A 13,676-nucleotide genomic window follows, 5' to 3' on the forward strand; every position below is an offset into this window, starting at 1 on the left:
AATTGCTGGAATCATCTATTACACAACAGATGTGAACTGGTACACACCACCTCTCCCTCTCCCTCTCCCTCTCCCTCTCCCTCTCCCTCTCCCTCTCCCTCTCCCTCTCCCTCTCCCTCTCCCTCTCCCTCTCCCTCTCCCTCTCCCTCTCCCTCTCCCTCTCCCTCTCCCTCTCCCTCTCCCTCTCCCTCTCCCTCTCCCTCTCCCTTTCCCTTCCCTCTCTCTCCCTCTCCCTTTTCCTTCTCCCTCTCCCCCTCCCCCCTCTCTCTGTCTTCCTCCCTCCCTCCCTTATCATTACAGGCTTTATATTTTTGCCTCTTCTCCCAGTCCCCCTCCCAGAGTTCTTCATCCCATCCCCCTTCCCGTTTTCTTCTAAGAGAGTACCTCCTCAGCATTCCCTTTCTACGGGGCATTAAGTCTCTACAGTATTGGGCACATCCTTTCCACTGAGGCAAGATGGAGCAGTCCTCTGCTACATAGGTGCCAGGGGGCCCCAACTAACCCGAATATGCTCTTTGGTTGGTGGCTTAGTTTTGGGAGCTCCCAGGGGTCCATGATAGTTGATATTGTTGGTCATCCTTTGGGGTTGCCATCCCCTTCAGCTCCTTTAATCCTTCCCCTAACTCTTTCATAAGGGTCCCCAATCTCAGTCCCATGCCTAGGTGTAAGTATCTGCCTTTACCTCAATCAGCTAGTGATAGAGCCTCTCAGAAGACAACCATGCTAGGCTCTTGTCTGCAAGCACAATAAAGCATCAGTAATTGTGTCAGGGTTTGGTACCCATCAACGGGATGGATCCCAAGGTGGGCTTCTCACTGATTAGCCATTCCTTCAGGCTCTGCTCCATTTCTATCCCTGCATTTCTTTTAGACAAGAACAATTTTGGGTCAAAAATTTTGAAGGTGGGTTGGTGTCCTCATTCCTCCGCTAGGGACCCTGTGTAGCTGCTGGATGTGGTCTCTTCGGGTTCCATCGCCCCACTGTTAGGCATTCAGCTAAGACCATGAAGTTTGCAGGCAAATCAATGGAACTAAAAATATCTGGAGTGAGGTAACACACACCAAAAAGGACAGGCATGATGTGTACTAATAAGTGGATATTAGCCAAAAAGTACAGATACCCATGATACAACTCACAGACTCCTAAGAAGTGAAACAAGAAGGAAGACCCAAGTGAGGGTGCTTCAATTCCACTTTGAAGTGGGAACAAAATAATCATGGAAGGCAGAGGGAGGGAGGGACCTGGGTGGGAGAGGGGAAAGAGAGAGGAAATGGGGGGGCAGTTTTATGTATGGAAGAAACAGGAGAAAATTCCAGAGGGCCAAGAGAATAAATGAAAATATACAGCTGCCAGGAGTGAGGGCTGGGGGGATACTCTATAAAGTCCTAGAGACTTGGGATGTGGGAGGCTGCCAGGTATCAGGTGAGGTGACATCACATCTCTTAAAGGCTATAATATGACAGTACACTGTATCTCAATTACCCATATGGGGATATACAACTGTCTCTATATCAACAAAATAGGCTTACTCTACTTTTCCAGAAACAATTGATTTTTGTTATTTATTTATTATGTTTGTTTATGTCTTTATTTTAATAAACAAAGGATACTAATCTCCTCTGTCATTACTCTGAAGATTTTGCAAATCAGTAAAAAACTCAATAGTAAGATCCTACTCATAATAAGATAGATTCTGGGGGGATAGGGAAATGGCTCAATGAGTAAAGTGTATGCCATAGAGACAAGAGGAGTTGAGCTCATATCCCTCGTAGCCATTTCAAAGTTTGCATGTAAAGCTAATCATGGTGGCATACATCTGTAACTCTAGTCATGGGGTAGTACCAGACTGTAGATCCCTAGGACTCATTGCGAGCTAATACATATACAGGTTCAGTGAGTGACCATGTCTCAGAGGCAAGTGGAAATGATTTTAAAAAAAGAAAAGCACTAGGCATCAATCTCAGGCTTCCACATATATACAAACATACATATGCACAAAACCCTACACATACATGTACTGTACACATTCATACAAGATGTAGAAGTGTCATTTAAGAAAGAGCACAGATTCTTCTACAATACTACTACAATATGAGTACTATCTGTGACACTTACTAGGCCTTGTAATGCCCATGTCCAGCCTCTGCCTTTTGGTTGCTTGTACTTTTCTCTGTTATCCATGTTATGAGGATTCTCATAGCATCCAATTTAGTAAACTATTGGGAGGTGCATAGAGATCCTTCCACATCTTTTGGATTATTATTACTGAAAGTAATTATTCTCAAGTGTCTGGCCTTTTAGTCAGGCAATGATGGGAAACAGAAGTTGACTAGTGAAGTATATAGATTTTTAGGCTGATTAAATTTTTAATTTTCAATTCTTCTGACATAACCTGGTTGAGTCAAGCACCAAAGATACACCTGAGCATTTTATACTGGGGTTGAGAAGAGTGTTTCATTCCAAGCTGTACCACCACAAAGCTCCTTACTTTGTCCTCAGAGCTTTATGCTTGATTAGATGTGAATCATATTTTTGGACTCTGTGAATGCTAAGTTTGAAACTACTGAGAATTCAAATATGGGTGCTTTTGCTTCAGTCCTTCATAGAAGGAGGAACAAAAATATTAATAAGAAAATACGGAGACAAAGTGTGGAGCAGAGACTGAAGGAAAGGCCATTCAGAGCCTGCCCCACCTGGGGATCCAGCCCATATACATACAGCTACCAAACCCAGACAATATTGCTGATGCAAAGAAGTGCATGCTGACAGGAGCCTGATATAGCTGTCTCCTGAGAGTTTCTGCCAGAGCATGGCAAACACAGAGGAGAATGCTTGCTGCCAACCATTGAACTGAGAACGGGGTCCCCAGTGGAGGAGTTAGAGAAAGGATTGAATGTTTGCAACCCCATAAGAACAACAATACCAACCAACCAGAGCTCCCAGGGACTAAACCACCATCCAAAAAGTACACATGGACAGACCCATGACTCTGGCTGCATATGTAGCAAAGGATGGCCTTGTTGGGCACCAATGGGAGGAGAAGCCCTTGGTCCTACCAAGGCTGGACCCCCCAGTGTAGGGGGATGTCAGGGCAGGGAGGTGGGAAGGGTTGTATGGGTGGGTGGTTGGGGTAACACCCTCATAGAAGCAGGGGGAAAGGAGGTGGGATAGGGGAGTTATGGGCAAGAAACCAGAAGAGGATGACATTTGAAATGTAAAAAACAATCCATTTTTAAAAAAGGCAAACAGCACTGCACAACCTTTTAAAATGGGTTTTATAATATAAATTCATGTACACATGTGTGTACATTCATGCACACACATGTGCACACACATGTACACACACACAGAAGGGGGTGGGAGAGAGAGGAGGGGGGAGAATTGTGGAAGTCCTACTTCTGGGAAGCAGCTTGCCCATAGATGAGGAAGACATATAGCACAGACAGAATTCTGTACACAGGGAAGCAGGCAGTGGATACTCTCCACCCTCTTCCTTTCCATGTCCTGAGCTCTTCTTTGCGTAGAGCCATGAGAGCACCTACTGTCCATTATTTTTGAGGAGAGTAGAAGAGGAGTGAAAAGAGCAGAGTCCTTCTCCTGGTTATTTTGTGAATGAAATTGTTGGTCAGATAAACTGTCTATCATAAAAGTGAGTCTATACAAGTCCCAGGTGATTTCAGCAACATGACCAGATTTTTTTCACAGGGCACAACCCAGTCATCAGAGCAAAGGTGGTGAAACAACTCTCTGAAGGAGACTATTATTTCATATTTTGGGAGGATTTGTCTGTCTCTCCCAGAGTTCTTGATTTGAGTTGCTTGGTTAACCAAGAGTATTCCCATTTTATCTAAAGGCATAAGTCAACTGAATGTAGTAATTCATGACAGTTCTACCAGAACTCAGGGGGTTAATTCAGGAGGATAACCATAAATTCAAGCCCAGCCTGAGCTACCTAGTGAGTTCCAGACAGTTTAAGCTATGGAACAAGACCTGGTCTCATCAAACAAACAGATAAAACTGACAGATGAAACTTAAGAGTATGTCCTATTCTTTGAAAATGGTGTTCTCAGCAAAACAGTCCAAATCCACCCTTCAGACACCATTCAGGAAATGTTTCTATGTTTAACCAGCATTTGATTAGTAGCCATTTGCTTGACCGAATAGGTGTGGCTGTTTGCAGGTAATCAGATGGTTGGAATAGGTTTCTCAAGTGCACTTTCTGAACTCCTTGTGTGCAAACACAAATTCTCACTGCCCAGAGTTACAAAATAGATGTTTTCTATCACTGATATAAGTGCTTTTTAAAGTTCCTTATTTTCTCACTCCCCAGAAATACAAATTGATACAGTTCGAGTAGCCCATATGCCAAGTGTCAGAGTGTCTGGAGAATAACCAAAGCAGTTTGAATTTCTTGTTAGGTCATGAAATATTCATTCCAATTGCTAAAGAAAGATGTGGTGCACTTATTAGGAAGATAGTATTCTAACTCCACCTATTGCCCAGTGCTAGCTCTCTGGAAATAGGGTGAACATTCTCTAGTATCGCATAGCACCATGTCAGTATTGGGAAGGTAACACTGCACTCAGCTGTACATGGGAGAATAATTCAAATCATTGAATAATCTGAGTAATTGCTTAGGGTTTTAAATTTTAAAAACAGTTGTGTATTTCACACAGATGTGGCTTTAAGTCTTGTTTTGCAAGCACGCGTTCAAAAGAGAAGTCAGCCCCTCTGAACTTGTGTTGCATCCTGATATAATTGTACCTTCATGCCTATTGTTTTGCTGCTGAGCTCAGTTCTCTCATTTGGCGAGGAATCATTGTAATATTCAGTGAGGTTACCAAGTGAAAGATTATGCTCATAGCCACGGGCATCATAACTGCCCAAGAAAAACATTAGTTTCTTTTTTTTCCCTGAGGAATCCAGCTGAAAAATGAAACACCCTATGACATCCAGAACTGTCAGGCCATCACATCTGGGCCTGCCTGTCATATTGATCAGAAACAATTTGACCAAATGTCAACAGCAGACAATGCCACTAACAATGCTATATCAGGGCTTGTGAGCATAGACACAAACATCCAAGCACACTTGAAGTTACAAATTTGACTAACTACACCCCTTTGCTACTGACATAGGGACAAATTCATTGTTAAAAACTTAAGTCACAGCTAGGTCTCCTTCCTTCATTAACTTTATTTTATTTTTTTTACTTGATATGTATATGCATTTTCCTCCATGTCTATCTGTGTACTACTTGAGCGTCTGGGGCTCTTGGAAGGGGTCATAAGGAAGCATTGGATACCCCAAGACTGGAGTTACAGACAGCTGGCCTCCTTATGGTTGCTGTGAGTTTAAACCAGGGTCCCCTGAGGAGCAGCCACTGTTCTGAATCACTGAGCCATCTCTCAAGCCCAATGGCTCCTTCATTTAAGCTCTTAAGCAATCATATAAATATTTGTGACGAAACTATTTTCAATTCCAGTTAGCATCAAAACTACAGAATTTGCCTCCACTTCTTTTAACCTGTCCCAACAGTACTTTACACACAGCCAAATTTTATAAGATGTCTTTTCTACCACTCTATGGTTGAGTGTACTGTCTCCATACTTGAACAAATGCAGGCACAATTTTTTCAAATCTAGCCATGGCTAGGTTGTTGCAGAAGATTACAGGTAAAGACATAATATCTTGACTCACTTCTATTCCTGCTTCAAATATCACACAAAGGGTGGCTAGAGAGATGGCTTAGAATTTAAAAAGTTCTAGCTGTTATTGCAGAAGTCCTGAGTTTGATCCCCATTAGCCAGATGCCATTTCACATCTGTCTATAACTCCAGTTCTAGGGGGATCTAATTCCCTCTTCTGTCCCCTGCAGGTACTGCACACATGTGGTGTGCAACCATACAAGCAAACAAAACTCCCACACTCATAAAATGAAGGAGAAAATATATGGGAAGCACTGAGAGCATAGTATGAGTCTTTCTGGTTAAGTCTTAGTCCAAGATTTTCTGACAAGTCAGAGTGCAATCTGGCATTAGAGGGATCTGTTTTTGCTGAAAGCATAATTTTCTCATAACGGGAGGAAGATTTTTTTAAGTGGGTGGCCAAAGGAATTCTCACGGATGTGTTTTGCTGTCATATGTCTCCAGGTGGCCCCTCAGAAGGCAAGCTGATCCCGGGAGATCAAATTGTAATGATTAATGATGAACCAGTCAGCGCTGCGCCAAGAGAGAGGGTCATCGACCTGGTCAGGTAGGTGACATACGCATTCCCTTGTACCTCATTCTGCTCTTTTCACAGAGGTTGATGCGTGCTTCTCAGGCCTTATCTAACAGAGCAAGAGTTTCCTGTGGGCAGAGGCAGTGCAGAATCATGAGCCTACACATTCATGTTATAGAAATGTCAGTGATACTAACTGCTAATAAAAGAAACAAAGAAACTTTTAATGATCCTTACGTCTCCATTACTATAGCCAAATGTTGCATTTCATTTCTATCTCGAATTACTAACACATTGATTTTTTTCTGTAATCAGGGAGACTAAAATACGAGAACTAAATATAGCATAAAGTGATGAGTAATTTTATATACTTAATTCCATGGATACACAAACATAAAATTCACTGATATTTTTCATACTTGCCTGAATGATTCACTTTGACATCATCAACTGAAACAAAAGTATAATTAGGTCAACACCAAGATATGATTTGTTTATTAGTTTAATTTTATGGCAGACACAAATTGTTAAGTGATATTTTTAGTTGGGCATCAGAGAGCACATTTTATACGACTTTTCAAATGGTGGTCAAATGTTTGCTTTAAAGCCCACTGAATTGTACTTTCTCTGGAACTGATGGGCAAAATAAATCTGTAGAATTTATGCAGGTAAAGCAAGACCTGTTATACAGACAAATCCATTCATAAAGTGGTGTCAAAGGAACAAGAGGTGTGATGGTATGACATTTGTCTATTATAAACTGACACTTTAAACTGGGGAAGAACTCTCCTACCATGTATTCTCATGCAGAACAGAAAGCACCTATGCATTTTGGAAAGAGCGTTAAATATTTTGGACATATTTAGAAGAAATCTTCCTTCTCAAACTTGGTTTTTATTTCACAAAGACACCACAGATGGTTATGTGACCTTGGAAGAATTAGAAGATGGGTAAGAAAACAGAGGAATAGAAAAAGAGGGGTGCTCATTTTTAGAGTGAGCAGCTATCCCAGTCTTACCATCAGCAAAGGAAAAAAACTCCGTGTACTAAGAACATTCTGTCAGTCTCCAAATGGTTGGTATTTGCTATCATCTGGATGTTTGTGTTCTCTTCCGATCCAAGTTCATATTTTACAGTCTAATATGTATGGTGATCGCTTTAGGAGGTAAGGCTTTGGGGAAAGTAATTATATCATGAGAGAAGAGCCTTCAGGAATAAGATTAATACCATTACATGTATAAATGCAAAACCATAACTCTCATCTCAAAAGGGATAGATAACAGGTAGTTTATTCTAGAGACAAATATGAGTGGTCATGTTGCAATAACACAGATTTCCATCACCTCAAATTCCACGTTTCAACATGGAAGCAGTTTCAGGATGGTTTTGTAATAACAAAACAAAGAAAGTCATAAATCAAGACAAGTCCATTGATGGAAAGATCAGCGAGGCAGGATATGGCAAAACAGGAAACCTCTAGTGATGGCCTCAGATCTTGTCTGTTGACAGGGGCAGCTTTTGGGTGATAGAAGCTAATGATCTACAAAGGGTTTTTAATCTGTTCATCACAAAATGCTAAGTCTGACACAGAGGTAGATAAGAAATAGCTGTTTAGAAGGTTAAAGATAGTTGAAGTTAAATTGTTATTTGGCTACATACCTGCACAATCCTAGCCTCTTCCACAGTCATTAAAGTTCCTATAAGCTAATCAACCTTGCAGAATGTCCAGATAGGGATTCTTTTTTGGGAACTTTCCATCCAATATGTCATTATAAAAGGTTGACTATGTTACTTCTGCCATAGTATAATGCCAAAAAATGCTGCCTAGGACACTGGAGCCTTCACCAGATTGTGAATCTGCTGATGTCTTCCTAGTAGGCTCTTGGTGCCACAGACCTGTGAGCAATAAACTTCTATTATTATAAATTACCAAATTTTTTACAATAGTTTCGCAATAGCCGCAAAGCATTAAGTCATTCTTTATTAGTCTGGGCCCAATATAATGACATCTGTCCATCTAGATGGAGAAATAATACTTGTACTCAGTAGGCATCTAAAGAACATTCTTCCATGGGGAGGGCACTGAAACTTGTGTCACATTCACCCTGCATCAGGAACAAGGTTTGGTTCGGGAGTGATGGTTCAGATCTTTCTGTGGACCAGAAAGGCTGAACTATGTAAAGACAATTTTTAGAATCTCTAGGTTGAGGCCATTTCAGATAGCCTATATCTTGGGAGGCGCTTGGCTGTCAGCAGGGACCTGCTTCATCCCGCTGGGATTCATATCAGCTTGTGTCCTAGAGGGCTATCTTTATGTTTAATGGCAGAAGTCCCATTTTGTTTCCCTCTGGGTACATACCTGTGTGATTAGTCCTATTGATTCCCGTGCTTCCAGAAAGGTAGAAGAAATAGTATGTCTGTGTTTTGGTTTGCTGTGCCTGGATTGCTAGCTGCAGGACAAAGTTGGAGGAAAAGCTATCTAAAAGCGTGATCACTTCCTAGCAATCTTACCTGGGGCAACTAAAAAGGTGTCTTTTTCCCCAAGAAAGTTGCTTGTTTTTCTGATTGCTTAATTCATTGTCAAGGGAAAAATGACCTCAATCTAAACCCTCTCCAACTTCAGATGTAAAAGAATAAATGAATCAATTACAAAGACAAGGTGGCAATCAACAGCTTCACATCCAAATTGAGGCTGCCACATAATTTCACAAAACCTGGGAGATATTAAAGGTCTTGTTTGGTAATAAAAAGAAAGAAAGAAAAAATTAAGACGTTGGTATAGAGAAAAGTGAAGAATATTTCATGACACATGAAAATCATATGAAATTCAAATTTCTGAGTCTGTAAATATAGTTTCACTGCAAAAATGGCCAAATTCATTCATTTACATATTATCTAAGAATCCTTTCTCCTAGCCAACATAAACAGACATGTTCGGAATAAACATGAAGCACATGAAGCCTCAGATACTTTTTGTCAGACTCTTATAGGACAACCTGATTGTATTTGATTTGTTTGGTTAAGACAAATTTAGACAGAAGCCCTACATAATATTTCAGACTTTCTCCAATAATATAGTTGTGATTTCTATGAGACTCCCACATGCTATCTAAGGAGATGTTTTCAGTGCACTGAACTGGAAGCCATGCATGCCTTCTATGTTTCCATAGTTCTGAGAAAGTTGTTTGGGAAGCTGTGTTGTTCATGTAACCAACTTGTGACCATTGAGGCTTTTCATCTTTTGTGTCAGGATATATCAAAATAAATTGCTTCCTTAAGCAGGAAGAAACTTCTGGGGAAATGGTTCTGCAGTTTTAAATCTCTTCCTGTGTGAACAGCAAAACCAAGGATCAGGGTTTGGATCCCTATAACCTATGGAAATGTTAGGTAAGCATGGTGGCCCACCTATAATTGCAATACCTGGAAAGTTATAGGGAATCCCAATAGCAAAATAGTTAACTAGACTAACCACACTGAGGGCGGGGCATGAGTTCTGGGTTCATCTGGGAGACCTAGGATGTTAAGTTTGGGCCTTCACAGGAAAATGCACACAAACACATATACATACTACATACATACTCATACTCACATGAAAAAGGACAGGAGAAGGAATTGTCTGCGTTTCCTATCCACTCAGTATTTCTAATTGATAGACGTGTGAGACATATATTGGAACAAATCAGTCTTGGTTCTCTTCACTTCGACCACAAATATTTTATCCTCATGCTTGCTCTAGATAACCATTGTATAATACATCAGAACACACACTGTTTACCAATCAAGAAGATATCAAATCCCCATCCTTGTTTCCAGCTTCCTCACCTTAAGTGAAAACAGTGTTTTGATAAAGACTGGAGAGTGTGGTGATTAAGGTAGTACTCTTCATCAAGGATTTGAAAAGCCTCATTTGCTAACCTATTACCACACCATGCCACACATTCCAACTGTACCATGATTTTGCCAGTAGAAAAGCATCCTTAGTCAGAAATCTAAAAAGAAAAAATCCCAAATTTATTTGTCTCTCGTTTCCACAGAGCCAGTTACTCTTCTAAGTATTTATTGAGCAATTTCAATTCACTGAGACTAGTTTATTTTTCTTCTGTCATTGCCTTCAATTGTGTTGTGTGCTGTTAAATCATCCTTTCCTGTCCATTAACATTATCTTGGGCAGAACCCATAAACACTGTCACTCGGCAATGACCAGTTTGGTGTTGAAACATACATCATTCACCTCCATCTCCTCTTCTTTCTTAAAAAAAGGCAAATTCAACTTGATGACTCAAAGAATAAGGAGTTGGATATGTGTCTACTAAACCACAGCCTCCATTTCCTTTTCAAAACATCATATATATTCTGGTATAGATTCAGATGCCCACCTCTACTCTGCTCAGGTACACTCTCTTTTCCATGGCACTATTAGCCCATGGTGGACCCTGTAGGATGTAGGTCATCTTTCAGTTACTCCTCTTAACACTGTAACTAAATAGTGAAGAAGAGGTAGCTTAAAGAAAAGGAGGTTTACTTTTGACTATGCATTGAGATGATATAATGAGAACTCTGTGGTGGTGATAGTGGCCTGGGAATCAGGAAGCAGGACAGAGGCATGACTGGGACGTTAGTTGACTGCCTTCTTTCTTCATTTTCTTCATTCCAGGACTCTAGCCCATTGGATCAGTCCACTCACATTCCAGCTAGCCTCTCCTCTCCTAATCTGCTTTGGAAAAGTCCTTCACAGATACACCCAAAAATTACACTTTACTGAAACCCTAGAACAGTTATCCTCAACCTTCCTAAGGCTGACACCCTCTAATACACTTCCTCATGCTGTGGTGACCCCTCTCCAACCTTAAAATTATTTTTGTTTCTACATCATAACTGTTGTTTTGCTACTTTTAAGAATCATGATGTCAATATCTGATACACAGGGTAGCTGACATGCTATCCCTGTGCAAAGATTATTCAACCAGCAAGGGGCAGCACCCCACGGGTTGGTAACCTCTGCCCTAGACACTTCTTCAACTTGAAATCTCAACAGGAAACAATGTATCACTATAGGCATTCCCTTGCATGGAACATTAGTACCCTACCCTCTACCTGCTCAGGCAAGTACATAGAGCCCACGACACTATGCACTTCTGTCACTGGCTGCCCCAAACTCAAATCGACATGGCTGTCCACATGTGAGTTACCGCCTCTGAAACTATGAGGCAAACTACACATTTGCCCTCTGATTTCTTTCATAGATATTTTGATGTAGCCATTAGAATCCAACAAGCAGAATGAGACTTTAGATATCAAAAAACAAACAAACAAACAAAAAACCCAAAAAACAAAAAACAAAAAACAGTTTGCCCCACAGAAAGTACTGTACCATGTAAAATGAAAAGCATATGGGAAAATAAGAAACTTTAAGTCTTTCTTATTTCGCCACTTCTGGTAGGATGATCTCGGGAAGCTGTGGTGCTCTTCTGCCTACTCATCATTCTTGGGCCCCTTCTGAATTGCCCACACGTACATGCTTCCTATGCTCAGATATGAAGTTTTTACGGGTAAAAAGCAGGGGTACTGATAAAGCCACCCTATTTGCATGGTAGTGCCCTTTGGAGATCTGAATTCAGGGATCTCTCTCTCTCTCTCTCTCTCTCTCTCTCTCTCTCTCTCTCTCTCTCTCTCTCCCTCTTTCTCGTGTGTTTTTCTCATTTTCTCAGCCAGATCATCTGAATAAGACAACCACAAAACTCCCTAATCATCAAGATAGCAACTTGAGAAGAAAACATTAAGTCACAGCAGACCACCAAATATCCATCCAATAGCACCACGGTCATCTTTTCCATTCTTTACCAGTTTCTCATAAAAATTGAGAAAGTGGAAGGAAAGCTGTTGTACAGGTAGATAGCAGTTATCAGAGTCTATTTCTCCTCCTCTTAGAAACTTCTAAAGGGTCTCATTCACTTGATGTTCATTTTATAGCATAGTCTTTGTATCCTTTTGCAAATATGCCATGGATATATGACAAAGAAACACTTTTGATATGGAAGGGAGGCTGATATGAATCAAAATACCATGAGAAAAAAATACCTTACTCCTTGTTCAATGCTTGGCTCGTGTGTGATGGGCTTGATAATGCATTAAATGGATTTTTTTAAAAAGCACCTTTTGAAAATTACAGCCTTACTCGGGTCCCTCCAAGTTTTTACTTCAGCTTAAAAGTCTGCAAATATTTGAATAGCAGTTATTGAATAGATCCCTCAGAAAACCATTTTTCACTCATTTATGAAATATGTATACACCATGTTTGTGCTTTATGTAATCAATGGACCCACGTAACAGTAATGCAGAGATCAATGAAACAAACCCCAACCCACTAGTGCAGTTGGATCTTGAGTACAATGAGCAATGGCTTCAATTAAGGTTGTTTATTAAGACAGACAAGCCTCCACATTGAACAAACAAAGAAGGGTTATTTGAAAGGAATTTTTCTAATGGATAGAAGCGAGGGAGTCTAGATACAATCTTAACAGTTAACATTTGATCCTAACACATGCTAGCTTTTAATTGAAGGACAATACATTTATCTTTATGAAAGTAAAGGGATGGTTTATTTTAGCAAAATAAATGCAAGTACAATGATACAGTGCTGGCCTCTTCCTTCAAACTCATTAAATCCCAAATTTGAAACAGTGTATTTTCCAATAATGCATTACAAAACTGCCATGTGCCTTCCCATAAGTTTACTCATTCGTCCCCCATAGTGTGCTCTGACCTAAAAGTTGAGCTCTTACAAAATAATCTCCTGTTGACTGGGCTCCTCAGCCACTCTGTGGTTTAATGTCTGTAACTTACACAAGATAAATTCCCCTTCTGTTTAATAAAATAGCCCATTTTCTTAGCCAGTAAGGAAATTCGGAAAAACACTCATCATTTTAATAACACTATAAAATTCTCTCCTTAAATATTGGCATCTCTTTGCATGTCTAAGTGGTTTAGTCTTGTTTTGTCCCTGTATCCCTGCACTGCAGCATTTGCTCGTGACTGTGTATTTGTTGCTGTTGTTGTTTTGTTGTGGCGTTTTCGGATAGATTCTTGTCTTTGTGGATTAGTTCATTATCATTTGGCTACTCTATTATAAACATTTATTATTTTTTGTAAGAAAATGTAAGTTTGTCGGAGACTAATTTACTGCTATAGTAACCATATTTCGTTTTTTCCTATGTCATCTCAAGAAGTGCTATAATTGCTACGCTGAAGTTAAATGACTGCCATTCATTTTATAGTTTTCTAAGTTGTTAACGCTAACTTATACTTTAGAGTCATTGAGGAGACAAATCTCTGAAAAACTCATGCCCTTTACAAATTACCATATCCTTCCTTAAAATCATAGAACCCAAGGGGTCTCTGTCTTTGACCTTTCACAATTAAAAACAACTTTAAAATATCTCTACATTTTGTTCTAA

The 13,676-nt window shown here is 40.2% G+C and overlaps 1 protein-coding gene across 8 annotated transcripts in view; it reads left to right on the forward strand.

Moving 5' to 3' along the window:
- Positions 1-13,676, forward strand: part of Frmpd4 (FERM and PDZ domain containing 4) — a 647,084-nt gene that overhangs the window by 515,343 nt on the left and 118,065 nt on the right. For all 8 annotated transcript variants that reach the window (XM_017601999.3, XM_063279932.1, XM_039099649.2 and 5 more), the window contains one exon: positions 6,153-6,255. In XM_017601999.3, the coding sequence (XP_017457488.1) occupies positions 6,153-6,255 (103 nt within the window). The remainder of the gene's footprint in view (positions 1-6,152; positions 6,256-13,676) is intronic.

The sequence above is a fragment of the Rattus norvegicus genome, chromosome X (assembly GCF_036323735.1).
Source record: "Rattus norvegicus strain BN/NHsdMcwi chromosome X, GRCr8, whole genome shotgun sequence".
In the NCBI taxonomy this organism is placed as follows: domain Eukaryota; kingdom Metazoa; phylum Chordata; class Mammalia; order Rodentia; family Muridae; genus Rattus; species Rattus norvegicus.